Source organism: Chiloscyllium plagiosum, unplaced genomic scaffold (genome assembly GCF_037043375.1).
Source record: "Chiloscyllium plagiosum isolate Xiang-an unplaced genomic scaffold, Cpla_swu_hap1 HiC_scaffold_13, whole genome shotgun sequence".
NCBI lineage: Eukaryota > Metazoa > Chordata > Chondrichthyes > Orectolobiformes > Hemiscylliidae > Chiloscyllium > Chiloscyllium plagiosum.
Genome location: NW_028270151.1, coordinates 19,920,061 through 19,945,884, shown reverse-complemented (window position 1 = coordinate 19,945,884; position 25,824 = coordinate 19,920,061). Strand labels below are relative to the sequence as shown.

General features: G+C 40.7%; 1 protein-coding gene across 1 annotated transcript; it reads right to left on the bottom strand.

Annotated features, from left to right (window-relative positions):
• Positions 1 to 3,054: 3,054 nt before the first annotated feature.
• LOC122556352 (extracellular calcium-sensing receptor-like) lies at positions 3,055 to 16,790 on the bottom strand. The gene is made up of 6 exons (XM_043702985.2): positions 16,615 to 16,790; positions 15,843 to 16,134; positions 13,062 to 13,895; positions 10,364 to 10,591; positions 6,899 to 7,022; positions 3,055 to 3,965 (listed from the first exon to the last, which is right to left on the bottom strand). The coding sequence occupies exons 1-6, from the start codon at positions 16,788 to 16,790 to the stop codon at positions 3,055 to 3,057; spliced, it is 2,565 nt and encodes an 854-aa protein (XP_043558920.2).
• Between the last annotated feature and the right edge of the window lie 9,034 nt (positions 16,791 to 25,824).

Sequence of the window (25,824 nt, the reverse complement as noted above, 5' to 3'; positions counted from 1 at the left end):
CATATCCAAGTCCCTTTGCAGCTGACAAGAGCCCTCCTCACTATCCACAACTCCACCAATCTTCGTATCATCTGCAAATTTACTGACCCACCCTTCGACTCCCTCATCCAAGTCATTAATAAAAATTACAAACAGCAGAGGACCCAGAACTGATCCCTGCAGAACTCCACTTGTAACTGGGCTCCAGGCTGAATATTTACCATCTACCACCACTCTCTGACTTTGACCGGTTAGCCAGTTCTCTATCCAACTGGCCAAACTTCCCACTATCCCATGCCTCCTGACTTTCCGCATAAGCCTACCATGGGGAACCCTATCAAATGCCTTACTAAAATCCATGCCCTACCCTCATCCACATGCTTGGTCACCTCCTCAAAGAATTCAATAAGACTTGTAAGGCAAGACCTACTCCTCACAAATCCGTGCTGGCTGTCCCTAATCAAGCAGTGTCTTTCCAGATACTCATAAATCCTATCCCTCAGTACCCTTTCCATTACTTTGCCTACCACCGAAGTAAGACTAACTGGCCTGTAATTCCCGGGGTTATCCCTATTCCCTTTTTTGAACAGGGGCACAACATTTGCCACTCTCCAGTCCCCTGGCACCACCCCCATTGACAGTGAAGATGAAAAGATCATTGCTAACGGTTCTGCAATTTCCTCTCTTGCTTCCCACATAATCCTAGGATATATCCCGTCAGGCCCAGGGGACTTGTCTATCCTCAAGTTTTTCAAAATGCCCAACACATCTTCCCTCCTAACAAGTATCTCCTCTAGCTTACCAGTCCGTTTCATACTCTCCTCTTCAACAATATGGTCTCTCTTATTTGTAAATACTGAAGAAAAGTACTCATTCAAGACCTCTCCTATCAATGCACTCAATGCACAGTCTCCCACTACTGTCCTTGATAGGACCTACCCTCGTTCTCGTCATTCTCATGTTTCTCACATATGCATAAAATTGCCTTGGGAGTATCATTGATCCTACCCGCCAAAGATTTTTCATGCCCTCTCTTAGCTCTCCTAATGTCTTTCTTCAGCTCCCTCCTGGCTATCCTGTCTCCCTCCAATGCTCTGTCTGAACCTTGTTTCCTCAACCTTATGTAAGCCTCCTTCTTCCTCCTTACAAGACATTCAACCTCCCTCGTCAACCAATGTTCCCTCACACGACCATCTCTTTCCTGCCTGACAGGCACATTCATATCAAGGACATGTCGTATCTGTTCCTTGAAAAAGTTCCACATTTCAATGACATCCTTCCCTGACAGCCTGTACTCCCAATTTATGCTCCTCAGATCCTGTCTTGCAGCATCATATTTACCCTTCCCCCAATTGTAAAACCTACCCTGTTGCACGCACGTATCTCTCTCCATAACCAAGGTGAAAGTCACAGAATTGTGGTCACCATCACCAAAATGTTCACCCACTAACAAGCCCATCACTTGTCCCGGTTCCTTATCAAGTACCAAATCCAATATGGCCTCCCCTCTGGTTGGACAATCTACATACTGAGTTAGAAAAGCTTCCTGGACACACTGCACAAACACCGCCCCGTCCAATCTACTTGATCTAAAGAGCTTCCAATCAATATTTGGGAAGTTGAAATCCCCCATGACTACTACCCTGTGGCTTCTGCACCTTTCCAAAATCTGTTTCCCAATCTGTTTCTCCACATCTCTGCTGCTATTGGGGGGGGGCTATAGTAAACACCCAACAAGGTGACAGCTCCTTTCCTATTTCTGACTTCAGCCCATACTACCTCCAAAGGCAGATCCCCCTTGAGCTGCCTTTCTGCAGCTGTTATACTATTTCTAATTAGCAACGCCACCCCCCCCCCCCCCCCCCCTCCTTCTTTACCACCTATTTTCATGTCATCTGCAATCTTGGCTTCTATCATCCAAGTCATTAATATATAATATAATATAAACTGTGGCCGAAGCACTAATTACCTGATGCACTCCACTAACTAAAGATTGCCATCTTGAAAGTGTCCCTTTTATCTCAACTCTCTGTCTTCTATTCGTCAACCAATTCTCGATTCACATTCATATAATTCTCCCAAAACTAAGGGCTCTTAAGTAGCATATTTTGTGGTATCTTATTAAATAGTTTTGTAAATCCAAATATATTATATTTACTGGTTCCCCTTCAACTATCTTGTTTGTTACATCCTCAATTTATCATAATAAATTTATCAGATATAATTTTCCTTTCATAAAGACATTCTGACTCTTCTTGATTTATTATGTATTTCTAAAAACTCTGCATGTCATCCCTGTCATAGAATATAAAATTTTCCCAATGATGGGTGTTACGCTAATTGGCTATAGTTACTCATTTTTGTCTCCCTTCCTTTTCAATAAAGTTGTTACATGGCAGGTTTCCAATCCTCTGGGATCTGTCCTGAATGTAAGGCTTTTTGGACAATTTTTATTTCCATATCTACTTAAAATCTGAGGAAGCAATTGATTTAAAGTCAAGTTAATGCTTCACAAACAAAATTTGTTGATTTATCATATCTTCTGTTTTCAGTTGAGTGGATTCCTGTGATGTAGATCTAAAAATATAAATGTTGGTATTGTGTCTACTGAGAGATTACAATGTTGCTGTGAAATTGCATTATGCTCAGAAAAGGAGAATTGGATGTTCCAAGACACTTTGTAACAAATTACTTTCAAATTGCAGACATTGTTGTAATGCAGGTATTACAACAGCCAATTTGCGCACAGCAAGGTCCCATGAATATCAGTGCAGTAATGACTTGGTAAATTATTTTAGTGACGTTAGTTGAAGGATAATTATTGTTCAGGACACTGTTGTTATTGTAAGGTCACTGGTCAGATGGTGTTGATAAAGTGGGAGGCTAAATAAGCTCTCAGATATTTATATTGTTTTTTTATTTTCTCTTGGATATTTTCTAAGGACTCTACTGTATGTTACAGCCATTAGAATATACAAAATGACAAATGCTAATTTTAGCATTGCAGTAAATAAAAGTTGGGCCACTTATAAATTTTGCTTTTAGATAGACTACAGATAATTATTTTTCTCATATTCAAAACTTGTTAGAGGACGACCGGCCCATTATATTTCTTTTGGTGTTCAGTTCTGGCCTCAATAGAATGATATAAACCTTTGGAGCAAATATACAGACCAACAAACTAAAACTGGAAGACAATATTGCAAATATTTCAACAGCTACTATGTACTTTCCGGAATTGATGTAAACTGGGATGAAAGTTATCCAAACTGCACAGAAGATCAGCATGCTGAAAGTGATAAACTTTGCTTCATTGAAGTTATCTGGCAACGTACGTGCTAGGAATGCAAGAACAAAGCACATAACAGAGAGTAAGCCAATATAGCCCAACATGCAATAAAAGGCTGTTGCTGACCCCACATCACATTCTAATATAATGGTCACACTTTGATATTCAATATTCTTTGCTGGAAATGGGGGTGATAATATCAACCACAGAATACATATCACAACTTGAATTGATGGCAGAAGAAACACAGCAAGACTTCGTTGTAGTGGACTAAACCATTTCATAACATCATTATTTGGATGTGTTGCAGTGAATGCCATTAATACTGTGATTGTTTTTCCAAGGATGCAAGAGATGCAAAGGGCAAATATGATTGCGAATGCTGTATGTCGGAACATGCAGGACCAGACTGTTGGTTGACCCATGAAGAGAAGGGAGCAGAGGAAGCAGAATACCAATGCAAATAAAAGAAGAAAGCTTAACTCAGAATTGTTAGCTTTGACAATAGGTGTATCCTTATAATAGTAGAAAACAGCCATAACAACCATTGATATGCAAGCACCAAATAAGGACAATGTTGTTAAAATGATCCCCATGGTGTCTCCAAATGACAAAAACTCAATTTCCTTTGGGATGCATTTGTCTCTATTTAGGTTTGGCCAGTAATCGGACTGACATGCCAAGCAGTCCACGGAATCTGCAGAAGACAACACAGGACATGTTTTTCAGTACATTTCAAGATTGACTACTTTCTATTTATCTATCTGGACCAAAACAAGATGTAGAAAAGATGTTTCCCAATTTGGGGCAATCTACAATGAAGGGTCATAGCTTCAGGATAAGGGGTATGCTTTAAACCAGAACTAAGGAGAAACTGCTTCTCGCAACATGTTGTGAATCTGTTGAATGTATGACCCCAGAATGAGGTAGATACTGGTACATTAAATAAATACAAAGAGGAGAAAGATTTTTTATTAGTAATAAAAGGATTGTGGAGAGCAGATAGGAAAGTGGATTTTGGGCAGAAATGAGACAAGCCATGGTTGTATCAAATGACAGAGCAGGCTCAAGGGGTGATTTGCCCAGTCTGGCTACTTGGCTTTATGTTCTAAAAAATAAGGCGACACGTCCGGTTCAAAAATCCTGATTTCCTGTCATGATTTATGATAATCAGGTGAAACAGCCCCAAAATTAGGTTATGTAGAGCAGATCCAGGAAAGGTAACGATAGAAAGAATACAGAGGTGGACAAAGGGGCAGCAGGATGTTGAGGAAAATTGTTAAAAAGTCAATTCTGGTGGTTTGCGACATCATCCCAGCTATAATGGAAAATTTAAAACTTCCGAGCCCTCATCCCCAGAACTCCTCATTTCCACAGGCTCCCTATGCTGTATCCATGTTACCTGATGCCCTTTTACTGAAACACCAAACCCCTCAAGACCCTTGTGTGACTTGTACACCAGCCACCCTCATGCCTTTCATGCCCCCATACTAAGTTATGACACTTCCTTGTACATTTATCCACTAAACACTGGGTGGAATCAATGTATTTGATGGTGACATTAGAATGGCAAAACATCTTTAAATAGAACTGTCATTCATTGATAACCTTTCATTTTCTAAATAAGAAAGCTCGTTACTACAGGCCAACAGAAGTGTAAATCATCTAGACCCTCTAAAGCTTTGGTTTTAGAAATTGCAAACATCTGATGTTATAAACATTATGCACTTAACAAAGAAATCAAAAATCCAGAGCTAACAATCAGGCAAAGTCTTCGCTCAAGATTAGTTGTTTCAATAATCTAATGGCAATCTGGGCACCTGGCCAAGCCTCATTGTGCACAATCAACTATGAATTTCTTGTGTTCATACATATTATTGCACATTGCAATTTGGGAGTAATGGGAAAAAAAAATCAAGCAGTGTGTAAAAGGCTAACCAACAGTGCTATCAAGTGTGACTTGCAAAGAACAATTTACTCACTGACCCTCAGTTTGGGCGACTTGGTTCCTGACCTCATTTAAGCCTTTATCCAAACATGGAAAAAAGAGTTGTATTCCAAATGTGAGGCAGCATTCGACTACCTTTAACATCAAAGAGCCCCAGCAAAACTGGAATCAATGGGAATCATTTCACTGGCTTCTGCCATATCCAGGAAGATAATTGTGTCTACATTTTAGATTTTTAGACTTTAGATTTCATTGTCATGTATACTCAATTACAGAAGTACAAAAGTACAGTGAAAAGTGTATAATGTCGACACATATGGCATCATCTTAGGTACCAAGGTATCTAGGTACAAAAAAAGCTTAGGTGCAAAGTAGTAAGAGAAACGAGAGTTGAAAAGTTAATCATTATTTCATTAAATAATAGAAAAATAAAGAAATAGTAACAGTTTATATTAAAGCTTTTTTCATATTTTAAACTAGGTAAACAAATGAATAAGCTAAATGAATTAGCTCCAGAACATTACTACAAGAGTTCCTATGACCTAGGCCCAAAAGTTTTCAGGTACTTCATCAATTATATTCCCTTGGTCAGAAGGCCAGATGTGGCAATGTTTGCTAATGATTGTGCAATGTTCAGATCCATTCACAGCTCCTCAAATAAGCAGTATGTGTTTCTATGTTGCAAGACCTGGTAAACTTCCAGGTTGGGCTAGTAAGTGACAGGCAATATTTATACTAGACCAATGCCATAGCTATCTCTAATAAAGAACCATCAACCCTTGAAATTCAAACTGTCAAACTGAACTGGACCAGTCATAGAAATACTGTGGCAACAATGGCAGGTCATAGGCTAGGAATTCTGTGGTGAGTAACTCATTTCTTGTGCCCTCAATATTTTATCTGCCATCTTAAAAACACAACTGAGGAGGATGATGGAATAATTCCCAACTGTCTGAATGAGTGCAGCTCCAAGAACACTCAGGAAACTTGACCTCATGCAGGACAAAGCAACCACTTGATTGTCACCCATCAATTTCCCTTCACTACCAATGTACTGTGGTCTGCAGTATGTACCAGCTACAAGATGCATTGCAACAACACCATCAAAGCTCCTCCAGTAGGAATTTTTAAACTCATGACCTTTGCTATCCAGTAGGACAGGGCAGCAGATGCATGTGCATATCACCACCTGCCACATACCGTACTGTTAGAGGTTCAAAATCCTGCAAGCCCCTTCCTAACAGCAATGTGGATGTCTCTACAGTTGTCTAAGGAGGAAGCTCACCAACACTTTCTTTGGGATAATTAGAACTTGGTACTAAATGCTGGCCTAGCCAGTGACGCCCACAACCATGAGCATTTTTTTTTGAAATGACAAATTTTGGTCATTTGTGCTGTATTTTCCCAAATCCAATTTCTCACTTACAGTTTTTATAAAAAGAAGAATGAATATTATACTCACATGACCTTCAACATATTGTGATGCTGCCATAAAGCACTCTTTAAAATCGCAACTAACTGATCTGAATAGCCATCATGAGATAAATTAATCTCTTAATAGCTTGTCCTCAATTTCATAGTTAGCCAGATAGATAAATAAAGATAAGATAAATAGACACAAATGTGTAAATAGATGAATTATATGTAAAAACAGGGAGATGAAGGCAAATAGATATACATACCAGTTTCATTGCTAATTTCACCTTCAGCACAGGGTATACAATCAAAGCAACAAATTGGCTGTCCAGGTCTGACTCCTTTTCTTGTTCCAGGTAAACAAGTTTCACTGCACTGTGACTTGATGACCTGGATAGGAAAAGAGCAATAACTTTCTATTTTATTAATTCTGTGCATTATTCAGGAGGTCATAGTTTATGAATTGCATTTGTTTAACCTCCTGAGAAAATAATGAGATTTGATCTAAAACCTGTTATGCGAACAAAATTAAACTGATAATGGATACATTAATACAGAATGGATTGACTGTTGTATTTTTCCAATTAGAACGTAGAACATAGAAAAGTACAGCACAGAACAGGCCCTTTGGCCCACAACGTTGTGCCGAGCATTAATCCTAATGTAAAATAAAATAACTTAACCTACACACCCCTCAATTCACTGCTATCATGTGCATGTCCAGCCGTCACTTAAATGTCCCTAATGATGCTGCTTCCACCACCACCGCTGGTGACGCATTCCATGCATTCACAACTCTCTGTGTAAAGAACCTTCCTCTGACGTCCCCTCTATGCCTTCCTTCTAATATCTTAAAACTATGACCCCTCATGCTAATCAATCCTGCCCTAGGGAAAGGTCTCTGGCTATTAACTCTATCCATGCCTCTCATTACCTTGTATACCTCAATCAGGTCACCTCTTCCTCCTTCTCTCCAAAGAGAAAAGTCCGAGCTTAGTCAACCTCTCTTGATAAGGCAAGCCCTCCAGTCCAGGCAGCATCCTGGTATACCTTCTTTGCACCCTCTCCAAAGCCTCTGTATCTTTCCTATAGTAGGGCAATCAGAACTGGACACAATATTCGAAGTGTGGTCTCACCAGGGACTTGTAGAGCTGTAGCAAAACCTCGCGGCTCTTAAACTTGATCCCCCTGTTAATGAAAGCCAAAACACCATATGCTTTCTTAACAACCCTATCCACTTGGGTGGCAACTTTGAGGGATCTATGTGCTTGAACACCTAGATCTCTCTGTTCCTCCACACTGCCAAGAATCCTGTCTTTAACCCTATATTTAGCATTCAAGTTCAACCTTCCAAAATGCACGACTTTGCTTTTTTCCAGGTTGAACCCCATCTGCCATTTCTCAGCCCAGCTCTGCATCCTGTCTATGTCGTGCTTCAGCCTGCAATAACCACCGATACTATCAATGGCACCTCCAACCTTTGTGTCATCTGCAAATTTACTAACTTACCCCTCAATCTCATTATCCTAGTCATTCATAAAAAAACTACAAAGAGCAGTGGCCCAAGAACAAAGGCCTGCAGGACACCACTCGACACTGACCTCCAGGCGGAATACTTTCCATCTACAACCACTTCTGTAGATGGAAAGCCAACCAGTTCTGTAAGCCAACCAGTTCTGAAGCAAGAACACCAAATCTTGTATCCCATACTTCCTGACTTTATGAATGAGCCTACCATGGGGAACCTTACCAAATGCCTTGCTGAAGTCCATGTACACCACATCCACTGCTCGACCTTTGTCGACCTGTCTTGTCACCTCCTCAAAGAACTCAATAAGATTAGTTAGGCATGACCTGCCCCTCACGCAGCCATGCTGACTGTCTTTAATCATGCTACGCTTTTCCAAATAGTCATAAATCCTATCTCTCTGAATTCTTACCAAAACCTTGCTAACCACAGTCTTCAAGACTGCCTGGTCTGTAATTGCCAGGAATTCTTAAAAAGAGAAACAACATTCACCTCCTTCCAATCCTCCTGTACGATTCCCGTGAAGAGTGAGGAAGCAAAGATCTTCTCCAGTGGCGTAGCAACTCCTTTCTCACTTCCCAGAGCAGCCTAGGATAAATCTGGTCTGGCCCTGGGGACTTATCAATCTTTACGTTTGCCAAAATTTCGAGCACATCAACTTTATCAATCTTGATCTGATCAAGCCTGTATCCCTGCTTCTCAAACTTCGCATTCACAGTAAGGTGCCTTTCCTTAGTGAAAACCGAAGCAAAAAACTCATTTAGGGCTTCCCCTATCTGCTTAGACTCCACGCACAAGTTCCCTATGCTATCCCTGATTTGCCCTACCTTCTCCCTGATCATTCTCTTATTCTTCACATATGAGTAAAATGCTTTTGGGTTCTCTCTAATCCTTCCTGCCAAGCCTTTCTCGTGCCCCCTCCTGACTCTCCTCAGTCCATTTCTGAGCTCCTTTCTAGCAAGCCTGTAATCCTCTAAAGCTGTGATAGATCCAAGGTTCCTTAATTTTACCTCTTCTTACCTGTCTCAGAGGAACAAATTTGTGCATCACTCGCAACAACTGCTCCTTAAACAGTCTCCACATGTCTGCTGTGCCATTTCTGTGGAACAATTGCTCCCAATGATACCTCGTTGCCAAACACCAAATCCAAATCCAAATCCAAAATGGTCTCTCCCCTCGTTGGTCTGTCTACATACTAAGTAAGGAACCCCTCCTGAACACACCTGACAAAAAAGGCTCCAACCAAACCATCTGCACTAAGGAGGTTCCAGTCAATATTGGGAAAATGGAAATCACCCATAACAACAGCCCTGCTACATCTGCATTTTTCCAAAATCTGCCAGCTTTTAAGAACTTCAATCTCTCTACTACTATTAGGGGGTCTGTAGAAAGTCCCCAGTGAGGTGACTGATCCCTTGCTGTTCCTAACTTCCACCTATACTGATTCAATAGACAAACCTTCCTCAACAATCTTTGTTTCTGTAGCTGTGATGCACTCTCTGATCAACAATGCTACACCTCCACCTCTTTTTCCACCCTCCCTGTTCTTTTTAAATGTTCTAAACCCTGGAACATCTAATAACCATTCCTCCCCCTGTGAAACCCACATCTCTGTTATGGCCACAAGTGTTTAACATTTAAATAGAATCACAATATCAGAAATACCAGAAACTGATTAATCAAAATCTCTTTTGATTACTCTATTTGCATGAATCCTTTATTCGGATTCATCTTATTTCAATTTCTCACTGTGAGTAGAGTTGACTGCATGTGATAATTGAAATGATGGTTCATGAGTTGGCAGGCTACCTATCATTATCATTCTTAGTTCCATCAAAATAGAGAGACAAGTAAAATAGGCTGTCAACTCACTTCTGCTTGTTTTACAATATAGGGCATTGTCAAGGTCTTACATAATACCACTCTGTACATCTTCCAAATCTTTCTCTTTTGCCTTTTTATCTCCTTGAATTTTTGTGTCTTCTTTCTGATAGACACCTCTCAATCTGATAAGAATATACAATCACTTACTCCCACTCTCCATGCCCATCTTTGCTTGTTTGTTTCATGATGTTAATCACAATGATGGAAGAGGATGTAGAATTTTCTGAGATGATCTGTATATCTTTGATGATGTTTTGGCCACTGAAACTTTCAGCTGCACGAAATAAGGTATGGACATTAATTTTCCTTCATTCCTTACCATTTTTTGGCCTCCATTCCAGATTATAGCATTCTCCTGTATCACCAGTTGGTTCTCAGTCTCAGCAGATGCATCGTACTGGCCAACTTTAACATACTTAATGTTCCCATTTGAGTCCACCTGCCAATTCAAGAGATCATAGGCTGCAAGAGGATCACCATTGGCATTGAATCTCACTTCATCTCCAAGCGTAGTTGTAAAGTTAACCTCCTTTAAGTAACGCAGGACCTTTGTGTAGAAATCAGAGAATATGCTTCCTGTTATACTTATAGCCAGTATTTAAAGTCAACATGAAACTCCAGTAAGGCTGCCACTGACTCATACATCTGAAATAGTCATAAGTGTCATTTATTTATTGACATAAGTCCATGGAGTAAAGCCCCCCTTCAGAACTTGACCACACGACTTCATCTGATATTCCAGTATTGAGTATTGTATTGAGGGAGTGCAGCACTCTTTTTGGTGCCATCTTTTAAATGAGGAAGTAAACCAAGGAGTCTTCTGACCTTTCAAATGGAAATAATTGATCATATTGTACAATTGGATAAGTACAGTGAGTTGGCTGGGTACCATGACAATATTTATTCCTCAATCCATGTCAAAAACAGGTGATCAAATCATTTATACTATTACACTTTGTGGGAGATTGCTGTGCATGTTGGCTGCCAAATTGTCTATATAAATAGCTATGCTTCAATAGTACATTGTTGGCATCTACAGTAAAAATGCAGGTTCTTTTTTTGAAATACAACACAATTCCAAAGGCCAGTCCCATTTTTCATTCTGAAATGCATGAAAGCCAAGTGCTAAAATTATTTATCTGGGTTGAGGGATAATATCCTCAGACTTTTTAAAATTCGTTTTGGAAATGTTCAAAATTTTCATATACATTTTGTTTTTGAATGGAATTTTGCCTCCAATTTATATGCTGCCAGTTACTTGCCTTCATGTTCCACTGATATTGGTTTCAATCCAAACGTTAAGTATCGTAACAGAAAATCCTAAATTAGAAAATTTTAAATGTTTTAAATGTATCTATTTTATTTAAAGCACCACATTTGAAAATGGATACAAAATACTTATTTCATACTATGAAAAGGAAAATCAAATGTTTCCTGCTAAATTCAGGAAAAATAGTGGAAAACTCATGGTATCTGGAGTGGCACAATGGCTCAGTGGTTAGCACTGCTACCTCATGGCACCAGGGATCCGGGTTCGATTCCAGCCTTGAGTGACTGTCTGTGTAGAATTTGCACATTCTCCACATGTCTGCGTGGGTCTCTTCTGGGTGCTCTGGTTTCCTCCCACAGTCCAAAGATGTGCAGGCCAGATGAATTGGCCAAGCTAAATTGCCCATAGTGTTAGGTGCATTAATCAGAGGGGAAATGAGTCTGGGTGGATTACCCTTTGAAGAGTCGGTATGGACTTGTTGGGCTGAAGGGCCTGTTTCCACACTGTAGAGAATCTAATCTAATCTAATCTGGCTTCCATAATAAAGAAATCTTTCCATTTCTGCACCGCTTATCACATGACCAGAACATTTCAAAACTGTAATGAGATTTGTAATGTAAGAAATAAAACAGTCAAATTGAGCGCAGTGAGCTTCCTTAGATAGTAATCAGAGCCAGTTTTGGAATACTGTGTGCAATTCTGGACCCCTCCTATCAGAAGGATATTGTGAAGCTTGAAAGAGTTCAGAAAAGATTTATAAGGATGTTGCCAGCGTTGGAGGATTTGAGCCAAAAGGAGAGGCTGAATAGGCTGGGGCTGTTTTCCCTGGAGCATCAGAGGCTGAGGGGTGACGTTATAGAGGTTTATAAAATCATGAGGGGTATAAATAGGGTAAATAAGCAAAGTCTTTTCCCTGGAGTAGGGGGAGTCCAGAACTAGAAGGCATAAGTTTCAGGTGAGAGGGGAAAATTTAAAAGAGACATAAGAGGCAACATTTTCACATAGAGGGTGGTGTGTGTAAAGAATGAGCTGCCAGAGGAAGTGATGGAGGCTGGCATAATTATAGAATTTAAAAGGCATCTGGATGCATATATGAATAGGAAGTATTTAGAGGGATATGGGCCAAGTGCTCCCAAATGGGACTAGGTTAGGTTAGGTTATCTGGTTAGCATGGATGTGTTGGACCAAAGGGTCTGTTTCCATGCTGTACATCTCTAGGACTGTATGACTCAATTTGTTTTAGATATCTGTCATAGGTTATACATGTTCCATACTCGAAGAATTAAGAGTGTCACAGGATCTTTCATGTTCACATGAGAGGTCAGATATATCTTGGCTTAATGAATCATCAGAAGGACAATATATATACTTATATTATTTAGAATCAAGCAAGCTTCACTCCCCTTACAGAAAAATACATTTTTTTTGTTCTTATTCATTCAAATAGTAGATTGTCAGATTTACTGCAAACTACACGATGGCAGATCAATTCAAAAAAGTGAATGCATGGATTTGACTGAGACCTGGTGTGAAAACAATTTATCTTCACAATTTATATTTGTTTCTATCGCAACAACCTTATTTGAATTGCATTTAGTTGCGATGATCACGATTACACATGCTATTGCCTATTGTGTGGGATTATCTGACAAGTCATTCTTATCAAGTGCATTGAGTGTAAATTTATTGTCATGTGATTTGAATACTAAATGCTTTAAGATGCAATTTTTATTGATAGACCACTTACCTGCCAAGGTTTAAGGTTTGAAATGTCTGGACATGCTTTATTGATAAATGGCCCTTGGCCCTTTTTGCACAGCATTATGTTATGGATAGAATGGGCCACAGCATAAACAGCTCTATATGCATTGTAGGAAACTCTCAATTGTGATTCATCAGTGAATATGGTACGGACGTCTTTTAAGTTTTCTTGGCCAGTGCACTCTTGTTTTGAAGGCCCCATCCTTGTTTCTCCTGTGTTGTTGTATGGTGTCCACGTACAATGAAACACAGCTTCCCAAAACTGCTTAATATATACATTGCCTGGGTACTTGGATGGATGGAGCCTGACCAGGAACTGTTTAATACCGGGAATATCAGCCCTACGAATTGCCCAACCCAACGTCCCACCCAAAGTTTCAGAATTGCCTGCTGTAGAGAGCAGTGCTGCAGTGCTCCAGCCTTCACTAGCCAACCATTGCAATCCAGTGACATTCTGCCGCACAAGTTCCTCCATCAAGAAGCTCAGATCTATCTCAGGAGCAAAGGCGAGAATAACTTTGACGTTCGACGATTTAATGAGCTTGACTTGGTGCAGGATTTTCTCCTTGTCATACACTTTGGGGAGAAAGTCAGAGAAAGCAACACAGACTCCAACTTTTGTGACTTGTTCCACAAAGGTCGAAATTCCCAAGTGTCCATAATCATCATTGGATCCAAACACTGCCAACCAAGTCCAACCAAAATGTTTCACAAGCTGCACAAATGCTGTGACTTGGAAATAATCACTGGGTACAGTTCGGAAAAAGGTTGGGAATTGCTTTTTATTGCTCAAACACGTGCACGAAGAAAAGTAACTAACCTGTCAAAATATCAAAAAGAGACATTTTAATACAGTACTTTTGTTGTGATTAGGAAGTCTGTCTTTTAAAATGTCTATTCAAGAAGTTGAGGGATAGATTTTCAATTTACTGCCACAGCTCAAAATTGCATTAAAGATTTGCCACCTCATCCACGCCAGTTTCCACTGGTTTCAGGAGAAAGGAAAATCAAGTGGGTTTCTGTAATGGGTGCCTGATGCACAATATCAGTTTTATACTCAGGTTGGAAGACGAAATCTCATTATATTATTCCTTGCAGATTAGTTCGCATACACATTCTTAACGTTTGTGAACTTTAAATTTGGCCAAATTTGCAAATCAAGACAATGTTCTCATTTAACAGTCCACTCCTTAATTTATTGAAGACCACAATCAATGCTAAGTAATGAAGATATGAATATTAAAAGAATGCTTTCAGATATTGGCCAGTATGATTGATTACAGTAATTTGTAGACTGTCATCTATGTAAATTGTACAGTTTTAGCAGTTGTTTCAGGAATTAAGAAATGTATGCTAGTACAAGGACATAATTTACTTTTATTGTTTCAAAATGGAAGTGGGAAGATCTCAGGTTAGCTACAAAGTAAAGCTTTGACCTAACAATACCTCTATGGCAATTCAAACGAGTCTGATCTGTTTTGTTCCCAGTTGCAGAAAATGAGTGAAATTAGCAATCGTTGCTAATTTGGACTGTAGGCTGAAACCATGAACTGGAACTAAGAATTGTTCAAAGCAATTTCACATAGAACTCTTAAGAGGGAAGCCATTCATCCAATTTCTCTGTATGCAGCTTGAATACAGATCAGAGTTTAGATCAGAGTGGTGCTGGAAAATCACAGCAGGTCAGGCAGCATCCGAGGAGCAGGAAAATCGACGTTTCGGGCAAAAGCCCTTTATCAGGAATATAGGCAGGAAGCCTCCAGGGTGGAGGGATAAAATCAGATTATTTCAATGCTATTTCATATTGTCCCTGAACCCATTGCACATAAAGGGCCAAATGTATTTCACAAATATTTTCATCTCTTGGTTTTAAGTATTCATTATTGTGCAGATACCAAAGGGCAATATTGCGAGAACAATGTAGAATGCAGAATTGATCTAATTAAATCTTTCTACATTCAATTTCACAGATTTGATGAATGGTTTTCTTTTTTCATGTTCTCTTCCACCACTTGTGAAAATACAGCTCCAAATTAGAAAGAGACCTAAGGGGCAACTTTTTCACGCAGAGGGTGGTACGTGTATGGAATGAGCTGCCATAGGATGTGGTGGAGGCTGGTACAATTACAACATTTAAGAGGCATTTGGATGAGTATATGAATAGGAAGGGTTTGGAGGGATATGGGCCGGGTGCTGGCAGGTGGGAATCGATTGGGTCGGCATGGATGGTTTGGACCGAAGAGTCTGTTTCCATGCTGTACATCTCTATGACTCTATCTATAATATCTCAGCTTGTGACACTTTGATGCGTTCTTTTGAAATGGTGTATGTGCTGGCTATGAGACTGAATTCCATCCCTCCCAATATCAGATCATGCATCCTGCTAACAAGGCCCATGCTCCATGTCTGAGCAATATTTATTTTTATAATCTCATGCTGGAATGATAATTGCAAAACCTTTAGCATTGCTCAAGTGCAGCTTGATTAACATAACTCAAACTAGTGATCAAACTGGATGTTTCTTTGTTAGTATGGCTCAGAGTGACTTATGGATGTGAAAACAGAAGTCCACGCAAACTTTTATGCCTACTTGACATTAAATTTATCTCCTCCTCAGCTCTATTTAACGGTCTTTGCTCCATATTCTTTGAAAGTTCCGATCAACAAAAAAGTACTTGCCTCAACCTTGAAGTACCATTGCTATCCTTGATCTCCATGCTACTGAGAAAGTTTATAACAGCTTCATGTTAAATATTTTGCAACTTACCATTGGTATTCCAAATATCCCCACTGTTCGGGCGATTGCTATGGATTGTGTTGAGCCAGCATCAGCAATAAGTGCATGCACTGAAGAACCTCCACGGCATTTCAAAAGTGTAACATTTTCATCTTGACCATTAAGGATTGTCAGGGCTGCTCTAAGAGCCAACACTGGAGTGGCACAGGAATCGTAAATCTTATACCCCAGAGTGATATTGGGAAGTAGTAATGGGTCATTATTAATTTCTTCAATAGCAAAAATCATCAACTGAGCCCAGCGAAATGCTCTCAGGTTAAAACTGTGGGAAACACAAATGTTATGAATCTGAAAAATGCACATAAACAAATGTATTTATGTAGCAGAGTCTTTCATGTACTATGTATACCAGCAAGTCATTCTGAGCACATACATTTATACAATCACAATTTCCACTCATAAAAAAAACATAAGCTATTGGATTGACTACATGTTATCTGGAGAAAAAACATAAATGTTGCAACTTATTATTTTACTGGTTCATATGTGAATTTCAGTCTATCTGAAATAAATTTAGAATTAGTTTAGAGAAAAATGAAATCTACACTCATTGTAAATTATCCACATTGGTAATAGCATCTTCTTCCAACCAGCCTCTCCCACACTCTTAGAATCTCTGACCCCTGTCTTTTTTGTGAAGCTCTTCCTTTCTCTGTTTTCAGTCAGTTTGGACTATACCATGGCATTTCCTCTCACAGTCCCTTTGAGTTCTCAATAACATATTGAGGAAGACTTCACTCACTCTATACATGTTGGAGTTTCTGGTAGAATTTGGTAGGAAGTCTTTGGAAGCTCTCCTCGGTAATGAATGGGGAAAACTCCACCAATGATGATGTCTCCATCTTGTGAAAGCTCTGGCAAGTTAAACCTTCCTTGAAGTGTGCAACTTTGATTGCCTTTGCCGAACATAGAGGCCATTAAAACAAGCAACAGCAAACACAACAAATACATTGCAGTTATTGCTGGTGGAGTCCGCTGCTGGTATTTGGCATCAGAGCAAGTTTCTCTTCTTATATTGAATTATTATTGACAAATGAGAAAGCACGGAAAAACGTAATTAAAGTTAGAGGAATCCCATGTGAACTTCAAGTTTAGCAACCCCTGCAGCCGAATCTGATTACTGTGTTGCTCGGCTCGTTTAATTTTGCTCAAATAACATTGAGTGTTGGAAAACAATTTCAGGGAACTGTTATGATAAGTAATAATATAAGACTAGATTACTTACAGTGTGGAAACAGCCCCTTCGGCCCAAAAAGTTCACACCGACCCTTTGAAGGGCAACCCACCCACCTACATTTACCCCTTCACTTAACATTACAGGCAATTTAGCATAGCCAACTCACCTAACCTGCACATTTTTTGTGCTGTGGGAGGAAACCGGAGCACCTGGTGGAAACCCACACACAGAGAATGTGTAAACTCCACACATACAGTTGCCTGAGGCGGGAATTGAACCCAGGTTTCTGGTGCTGTGAGGCAGCAGTGCTAACCACTGTGCCACCGTGCTGCCCACAATAAGCATTGTTCTTCCAATATATCTAACCTAATAGGAAGGGTTTGGAGGGATGTGGGCCGGATGCTGTCAGGTGGGACTAGATTGGGTTGGGGTATCTAGTTGGCATGGACGGGTTGGACCAAAAAGTCTATTTCCATGTTGTACATCTCTATGACTCTATGGTAGACATAGAAACACAAATTACTTTGGTAAATAACTCATGCATTTGACATAATTTGCGAAGTAGGTTTACTTTTTTTGATGATGTCATGTCCTGTTTTCTTCTTTGATGGTAAGTATTAATATGAAGAACCAGGAAGCAGAAATTCAATTTACCTTATTGGTTGCTAGACAGAAGAGTATTTTCGAGTAGGAAATAATCTGAATCTCCTGAACCAGTTGCTCCCGAAGGTCTGGATCTTTCCTCCTTAATACATAGCTGAACACAATGGCAACACCATCACAATATTGATGAATCGTTGTGACCACTAAATAGTGGATAGGTTTTAGGGTGTCTGGAGATGGATTACCTACCTCAGAAATGTTCTGAACTGTTCTTGTAGCTACAATATTTACATGAGTAGTCCAGTTACGTTTCTGGCCAGTCATCATGATCTTGATGGAAAGAGTGTGTTGGGAGTCAACTCCACCTTTTTCAAGGGTCTAGATTAGATTGATGCTGGAAAAGCACAGCAGGTCAGGCAGCATCCGCTGAGCAGGAAAATCGACGTTTCAGGCAAAAGCCCTTCATCCGGTTTCCAGCATCTGCAGTCTTCACTTCCACCTTTTTCAAGCCATTTTATTTTTCTTTTTTTTTGTCATCTTTTGTTGCTTTTCAAAATATTCCCAATCATTTGGCTTATCACTAATTTTTGCCACATGGCTATTTTATCTTTTAATTTAATGTTATTGTTAACTTCCGTGGTTCCAAACTGGGATATACTTTTGTTGAAGGCATGAATGATTTTCTTAAATGTCTGTCAGTGTTCATCAACCCCTTTCCCAGTCCAATCTAGTCAAAATTGCACTCATTACTTTGTAATTTCCCTTATTTAATTTTAGCACAGTTGTTTCCAACCTAATTTACTTACTCTCAATCTCAGTGTTAAATTCTACCATTTCATGGTTGCTATTTCCTAGGGGAGATGTTTTACTCTCAGATCTTACATTATACATTACCAGATGCAAAATAGTTTGATCCCTATTTGTATCCATAACATATTGTTCTAGAAAACTGTTCCAAATACACTCCATGAATTCTTCTTCATGCCTACTTATGCCAATTCAATTTTCCAAACTATGTGGAAATGGAATTCTTCCTTGACTAATGTACTGTCTTTCATACATATCCTAATTATCTATTGATTTATTTTCTGACTGACAGTATAACTGCTGTTAGGGGACCTATAGACTACTCCTGCTAGTGTCGTCTTTTCCTTTTATTTGATTTATACATATGGATTCTGCATCTAACAAACCAAGATTATTTTTTGTTATTGTGTTATTTAATCTTGTACTAACAAAACTACCCATCACCCTTCTTGCCTGTCCTTTCAAATATTCACAAATGCTTAAATACTTAGCTCCCAGCTACAGATTGTTTTGTAGCAATGTCTTTGCAATGGATATATGATTATATTTGTGCTATTATTCCAGAATGCTTTGTGATTTAAATGAAGTGGCATTAATTTTGATTTTTTAACATTTTTTTCAACCTGTGACCATACTGGTTCCTAGTTTTTTGTTTGCTAGTTCTGTTCCTTCCTGTCCAACTTTGTATAATTTCCGAAATAGCTGCCTTGCAATGCAACCACATCATGTATGCATCTCCTCTCCAGAACCCTTTCCTCCCCTTTCTAATTATTAAACACCCCACTGCAACCCTCATTATCTGATTTGCCAGGACACCAGTCCCAGCATGTTTCAAGTAAAGCTTATTCCATCCCAGTACTGTTACAAATGCTCTATGAACAGAAACCCATTCCTCCCACACCAATATTTCTGTACTGCGTTCTCAGAAGTGGGTTTACCTCATTATTTTTGCCAATGGCTCAGTTAGCAAACCTGAGATAATTACTTTGGACATTCTGCCTTTTAACTTAATTTTTGACTGTTCAAATTCTTTTAGCAGAACCGCCTTTCTAGCCTTGTCAATGCTGTTGATACCAATGTGGATGATGGAAACTGAGACTCTCCCTTCCCACCCCACGCTCCTCTCCAGCTCTGAAGTGATGTCCTCAATAATGGTGCAAGGGAGGCACACAATCTTCATGACTTACACTCACAGTTACAGAGAACAGTATCTATGCCCTTAATTATACTGTCACCTGCCACTACTACATTCCTATTTCCTCCCCCAACTTTCCTCTCCCTGCATCACAATACCATTGTCAGTTCACTCATTCTCTCTGCAGTTCCTGCTCTCATCCACAGAGCTTGCAAGAACCTCATAACTGTTGGATAATTGCAGTGGCAGAAGCTCCTTGGATACTATTCCATGGGTTGCTACACCTGCCTCATCTGCAGTTAGATTCTCTTGCCCCTGATCATATTTTCTAATCAGAGGTGTGTGAATATTTTAAGCTGCAATTATGTACAGTAATGGTGCTCACTCCAGATGGTGTCCAATAGCTTCCACATACTGCAGCAGCAATACCTCACCAATATTATCAAAACTACTGAATTTCATTTAACTCATTAACTCATTATTGTAGTATTGTTGGTTCTTATACTTGAAGAATTAATTGCTCTTTTCACTTATACGAATTTCATACTTAACAAAATATTATTTTTAAATAAAAGAGAGAAAAAAGGACTAAATGCAAACTAAAGACATTGCTTTGACTTTAAAAGTTAGAAATACCACACCTATTCACCAACTGGCACTTGCATCACATTGTGGTTCATTATGCCTTGAATATCAGCTTATATATTGATGCTAAAGACCCTGGATTTGGGTATTTACCCGTAATTTGTTCATTCTGAAGCAATTGCACACCTACTGAGCAACAGATTTTAGTGTTTGATACTCAGGACAGCAGTCCTAAGGAAGAGCTTTTCAATGTTTCTGGCACATGGCAGGAGGTGGCAGCCATGTTGCAGGACATTATGTCTAAATGTAGTTTCAGTGATGTTGTATCCTTCTGCCATTGGTTCTAAGCAATTGTGCTCAAGAAAATGGATTCCATTTGCCATGTGGGCATAAAACCATTATTGTTATTTAGACTGATTGAAATAGAAATAGAATAGAAATAGGCAAATATGTTTTTCCAATGCTTCTCAATGTATCTGCAGCCTTTGACAAAGTTTATCACAGATCATTCACCTCCAATGTCTCCCTACTATCACCCATCTGGTTAGGACCACTTTCACTTGGCTCCATCTTTATATGGGGAGAAAGTGAGGTCTGCAGATGCTGGAGATCAGAGCTGAAAATGTGTTGCTGGAAAAGCGCAGCAGGTCAGGCAGCATCCAGGGAACAGGAGAATCGACGTTTCGGGCAGAAGCCCTTCTTCAGGAAAGGTTCCTGAAGAAGGGCTTATGCCCGAAACGTCGATTCTCCTGTTCCCTGAATGCTGCCTGACCTGCTGCGCTTTTCCAGCAACACATTTTCAGCTCCATCTTTATATGTCTAGCCACAGCCAGAGAATCACTTGGGTTGCTTTCACTTTCTGTTCCTGCAACTTTACAGTTGGTGTTACCCCAAGATTTGATGATTTGGCCCCTGCTAGGTCCTATTTTGATGTTGCGCCTCAGTGACACAACCCAAAACCCATTTTTCTGTTTCTCAGCAGCAGCAGCAACAACTCGAAGGACGGAAGTTTGGACCAGGGGCCTGTCGGAGCAGTGAGTCACTGATTTGAGCTTTTACATTTGACATTAGAGAGGAGAGTTTTCTGGAAAAGGAAGGACTTTTTTATTTCTGTCCAGCTACATAAGTGAGTGTTTTCTAAACCCGAGGCCTTACCTTTGTAGGGCCACCCATCCAACCACCTCCTCTAACTTTAAACACCAGGGACACATCAAGTAAGCTTCTCTTCTTTTGTACTTTCTGATAAGGGGTCTAGCTGGAATGGCAGTGCAGGGCGAGGAATGTTCCTCCTGCATGATGTTTGATGTGAGGGACAACATTAGTGTCCCATCCAAGTACATCTGCAGAAGTGCACCCAACTCTCACTCCTCCAAGACCATGTTAGGGAACTGGATGAACTTCGGATCATTCGGGAAGCAGAGACTGTGATAGGTACAGGGAAGCAGTTACTCCTAGGCACGAAGAAAGATGGGTAACTGTTCGAAGGGGGAGAAAAACAATAAGTGGAGGGATCCCCTGTGGTTGTTCCCCTGAAAAACATGTATACCGTTTTGGATACTGTTTGGGAGGATGACTTACCAGGGGTATGCAGTGGGGTCCAGGTCTCTGGCACAGAGACTGTCCCTGTTGCACAGAAGGGAAGGAGGGAAAGGAGGAGAGTGTTAGTCATTGGGGACTCAATAGTTAGAGGGTTAGATAGAAGGTTTGTTGCGAACGATCGAGTCTCACGGTTGATGTGTTGCCTCCCAGGTGCCAGGGTCCGTGATGTCTCGGATCATGTATTTGGGGTTGTGAAGAGAAAGGGTGACCAGCCCCAAGTTGTGGTCCATGTAGGTACCAACGGCATAGGAAAAAAGAGGGATAGGGATGTAAGGCAAGATTTCAGGGAGCTAGGGTGGAAGCTGAGAGCGAGAACAAACAGAGTTGTTATCTCTGGTTTGTTACCCATGCCACATGATAGCGACGCAAGGAATAGGGAGAGATATCAGCTGAACACATGGCTGCAGGGATGGTGTAGGAGGGAGGGTTTCAGGTACTTGGATGATTGGGGCTCATTCTGGGAAAGTTGGGACCTCTACAAAAACGACAGTTTTCACTTGAACCGGAGGGGTATTAATATCCTGAGTGGGAAATGTGCTGGAGCTTTTCAGGTGGGTTTGAACTAGCTCAGCAGGGGCATGGGAAGTTGAGGTGTAGTTCCAGTGCACAGGCGGATGAGAGTAGGGAGGACATGGACAGAATTTCACAGTCACAGGAATGTGCTGGCAGACAGCAAGCTGGTTTGAAGTGCGTTTACTTCAACGCCAGAAGTATCCGAATAAGGTAGGTGAGCTTGCAGCATAGATAGGTACCTGGAACTTTGATGTTGTGGCCATTTCGATTAGATTAGATTAGATTACTTACAGTGTGGAAACAGGCCCTTCAGCCCAACAAGTCCACACCGCCCCGCCGAAGCGCAACCCACCCATAACCCTGCATTTACCCCTTACCTAACACTACGGGCAATTTAGCATAGCCAATTTACCTGACCTGCACATCTTTGGACTGTGGGAGGAAACCGGAGCACCCGGAGGAAACCCACGCAGACACGGGGAGAACGTGCAAACTCCACACAGTCAGTCGCCTGAGGCGGGAATTGAACCCGGGTCTCTGGCGCTGTGAGGCAGCAGTGCTAACCACTGTGCCACCGTGCCGCCCATTTCGGAGACATGGACTGGAGGCCATACTGGATCTGGTGCTTGGTAATGAACCAAGCCAAGTTTTTGATTTAGTGGTAGGTGTGCACTTTGGAGAGAGTGACCATAATTCAGTTACATTTAGTTTAGCGATGGAAAGGAATAGGTACATGCCACAGGGCAAGAGTTTTCAATGGGGCAAGGGCAATTATAATGCGATTAGGCAAAACTTAGGATGCAAAGAATGCGATTGCAAAATGCATGGGATGGGGATAATCGAAATGTGGAGCTGCTTTAAGGAACAGATATTGTGTGTCCTTGATAGGTATGTCCCTGTCAGGCAGGGAGGAAATGATAAGGTAAGAGAACAGTGGTTTATTACAGAAATTGCATCTCTTATCAAGCGGAAGAAGGATGAGACAAGATGGTTCAAGATGAGGTGATGAAGAGTTACAGATTAGCGAGGAAGAATTTAAAGATAGAGTTAAGAAGAGCAAAGAGAGGACATGAGTAGTCTGCAGCAGGTAGATTAAAGGAGAACCCTAAAGCTTTCTATAGGTATGTGAGGAATAAAAGGATGAGTCATGTAGAAATAAGGCCAATCAAAGACAGAAGTGGGAAGCTGAGTGTGGACCCTGTGGAGATCGGAGAGGTGCTAAATGAATATTTCTCATCAGTTTTCACTCAGGAAAAGGAGAATATTGTAGAGGAGAAGAATGAGATACAAGATATTAGACTAGAAAGGATCGAGGTTAGTTATGAACAGTTGTTATCAATTAGACAATAGACAATAGACAATAGGTGCTGGAGTAGGCCATTCAGCCCTTCGAGCCTGCACTGCCATTCAATATAATCATGGCTGATCATTCCTAATCAGTATCCTGTTCCTGCCTTATCTCCATAACCCTTGATTCCACTATCTTTGGGAGCTCTATCCAACTCTTTCTTAAATGAATCCAGAGAGTGGGCCTCCACTGCCCTCTGGGGCAGATCATTCCACACAGCCACCACTCTCTGGGTGAAGAAGTTTCTCCTCATCTCTGTCCTAAATGGTCTACCCCGTATTTTTAAGCTGTGTCCTCTGGTTCGGCACTCACCCATCAGTGGAAATATGTTTCCTACTGCCAGAGTGTCCAATCCTTTCATAATCTTATACGTCTCAATCAGATCCCCTCTCAATCTTCGAAACTCAAGGGTATACAAGCCCAGTCGCTCCAGTCTTTCAGCGTAAGGTAATCCTGCCATCCCAGGAATTGACCTCGTGAACCTACGCTGCACTCCCTCAATAGCCAGAATGTCTTTTCTCAAATTTGGAGACCAGAACTGCACACAGTACTCCAGGTGTGGTCTCACTAGGGCCCTGTACAGCTGCAGAAGCACCTCTTTGCTTCTATACTCAATTCCTCTTGTTATGAAGGCCAGCATGCTATTAGCCTTCTTCACTACCTGCTGTACCTGCATGCTTGCCTTCATTGACTGGTGTACAAGAACACCCAGATCTCTCTGTACTGCCCCTTTACATAAATTGATTCCATTGAGGTAGTAGTCTGCCTTCCTGTTCTTGCTACCAAAGTGGATAACCATACATTTATCCACATTAAACTGCATCTGCCATGCATCTGCCCACTCACCTAACTTGTCCAGGTCACCCTGTAATCTCCTAACATCCTCATCACATTTCACCCTGCCACCCAGCTTTGTATCATCAGCAAATTTGCTAATGTTATTGCTGATACCATCTTCTATATCATTAACATATATTTTACAAAGCTGTGGTCCCAGCACGGATCCCTGCGGTACCCCACTAATCACTGCCTGCCACTCCGAAATGGAGCCGTTTATCACTACCCTTTGTTTCCTATTAGCCAACCAATTTTCAATCCAATCTAGTACTTTGCCCCCAATACCATGCGCCCTAATTTTACTCACTAACCTCCTGTGTGGGACTTTATCAAAAGCTTGCTGAAAGTCCAGGTACACTACATCTACTGGATTTCCCTCGTCCAACTTCATAGTTACATCCTCAAAAAATTCAAGAAGATTAGTCAAGCATGATTTCCCCTTCATAAATCCATGCTGACACTGTCCTATCCTGTTACTACTATACAGATGTGCAGTAATTTCATCCTTTATAATAGACTCCAGCATCTTTCCCACCACTGAGGTCAGACTAACTGGTCTATAATTTCCTACTTTCTCTCGCCCACCTTTCTTAAAAAGTGGTATGACATTAGCCACCCTCCAATCCTCAGGAACTGACCCCGAATCTATTGAACTCTGGAAAATAATCACCAACGCATCCACGATTTCCCGAGCCACCTCCTTCAGTACCCTGGGATGCAGACCATCAGGCCCCGGAGACTTATCAACCTTCAGACCTAACAGTCTCTCCAACACCAAATCCTGGCAAATCAACCTTCAGACCTAACAGTCTCTCCAACACCAAATCCCTTAAGTTCAGGTCCTTCAGCCACTGTTACCTCAGGGAGATTGCTTGTGTCTTCCCCAGTGAACACAGATCTGAAGTACCCATTTAATTCCTCTGCCATTTCTTTGTTCCTAGTAATATATTCCCCTGTTTCTGTCTTCAAGGGCCCAATTTTAGTCCTAACCATTTTTTTGCCTTGCACATACCTAAAAAAGCTTTTACTATCCTCCTTAATATTCTTGGCCAGTTTACCTTCGTACCTCATTTTTCCTCTGCGTATTTCCTTCTTAGTAATCCTCTGTTGCTCTTTAAAAGCTTCCCAGTCCTCAGTTTTCCCACTTATCTTAGCTATGTTATACTTTTTCTCTTTTAACTTTATATGTTTCTTAACTTCCCTCGTCAGCCACGGCCGCCCATGCCTCCTCCTGGGATCTTTCTTCCTTTTAGGAATGAACTGATCCTGCAACTTCTGCATTATACACAGAAATATCTGCCATTGTTCCTCCACGGTCATCCCTGCTAAGGTATTGCACCATTGAACT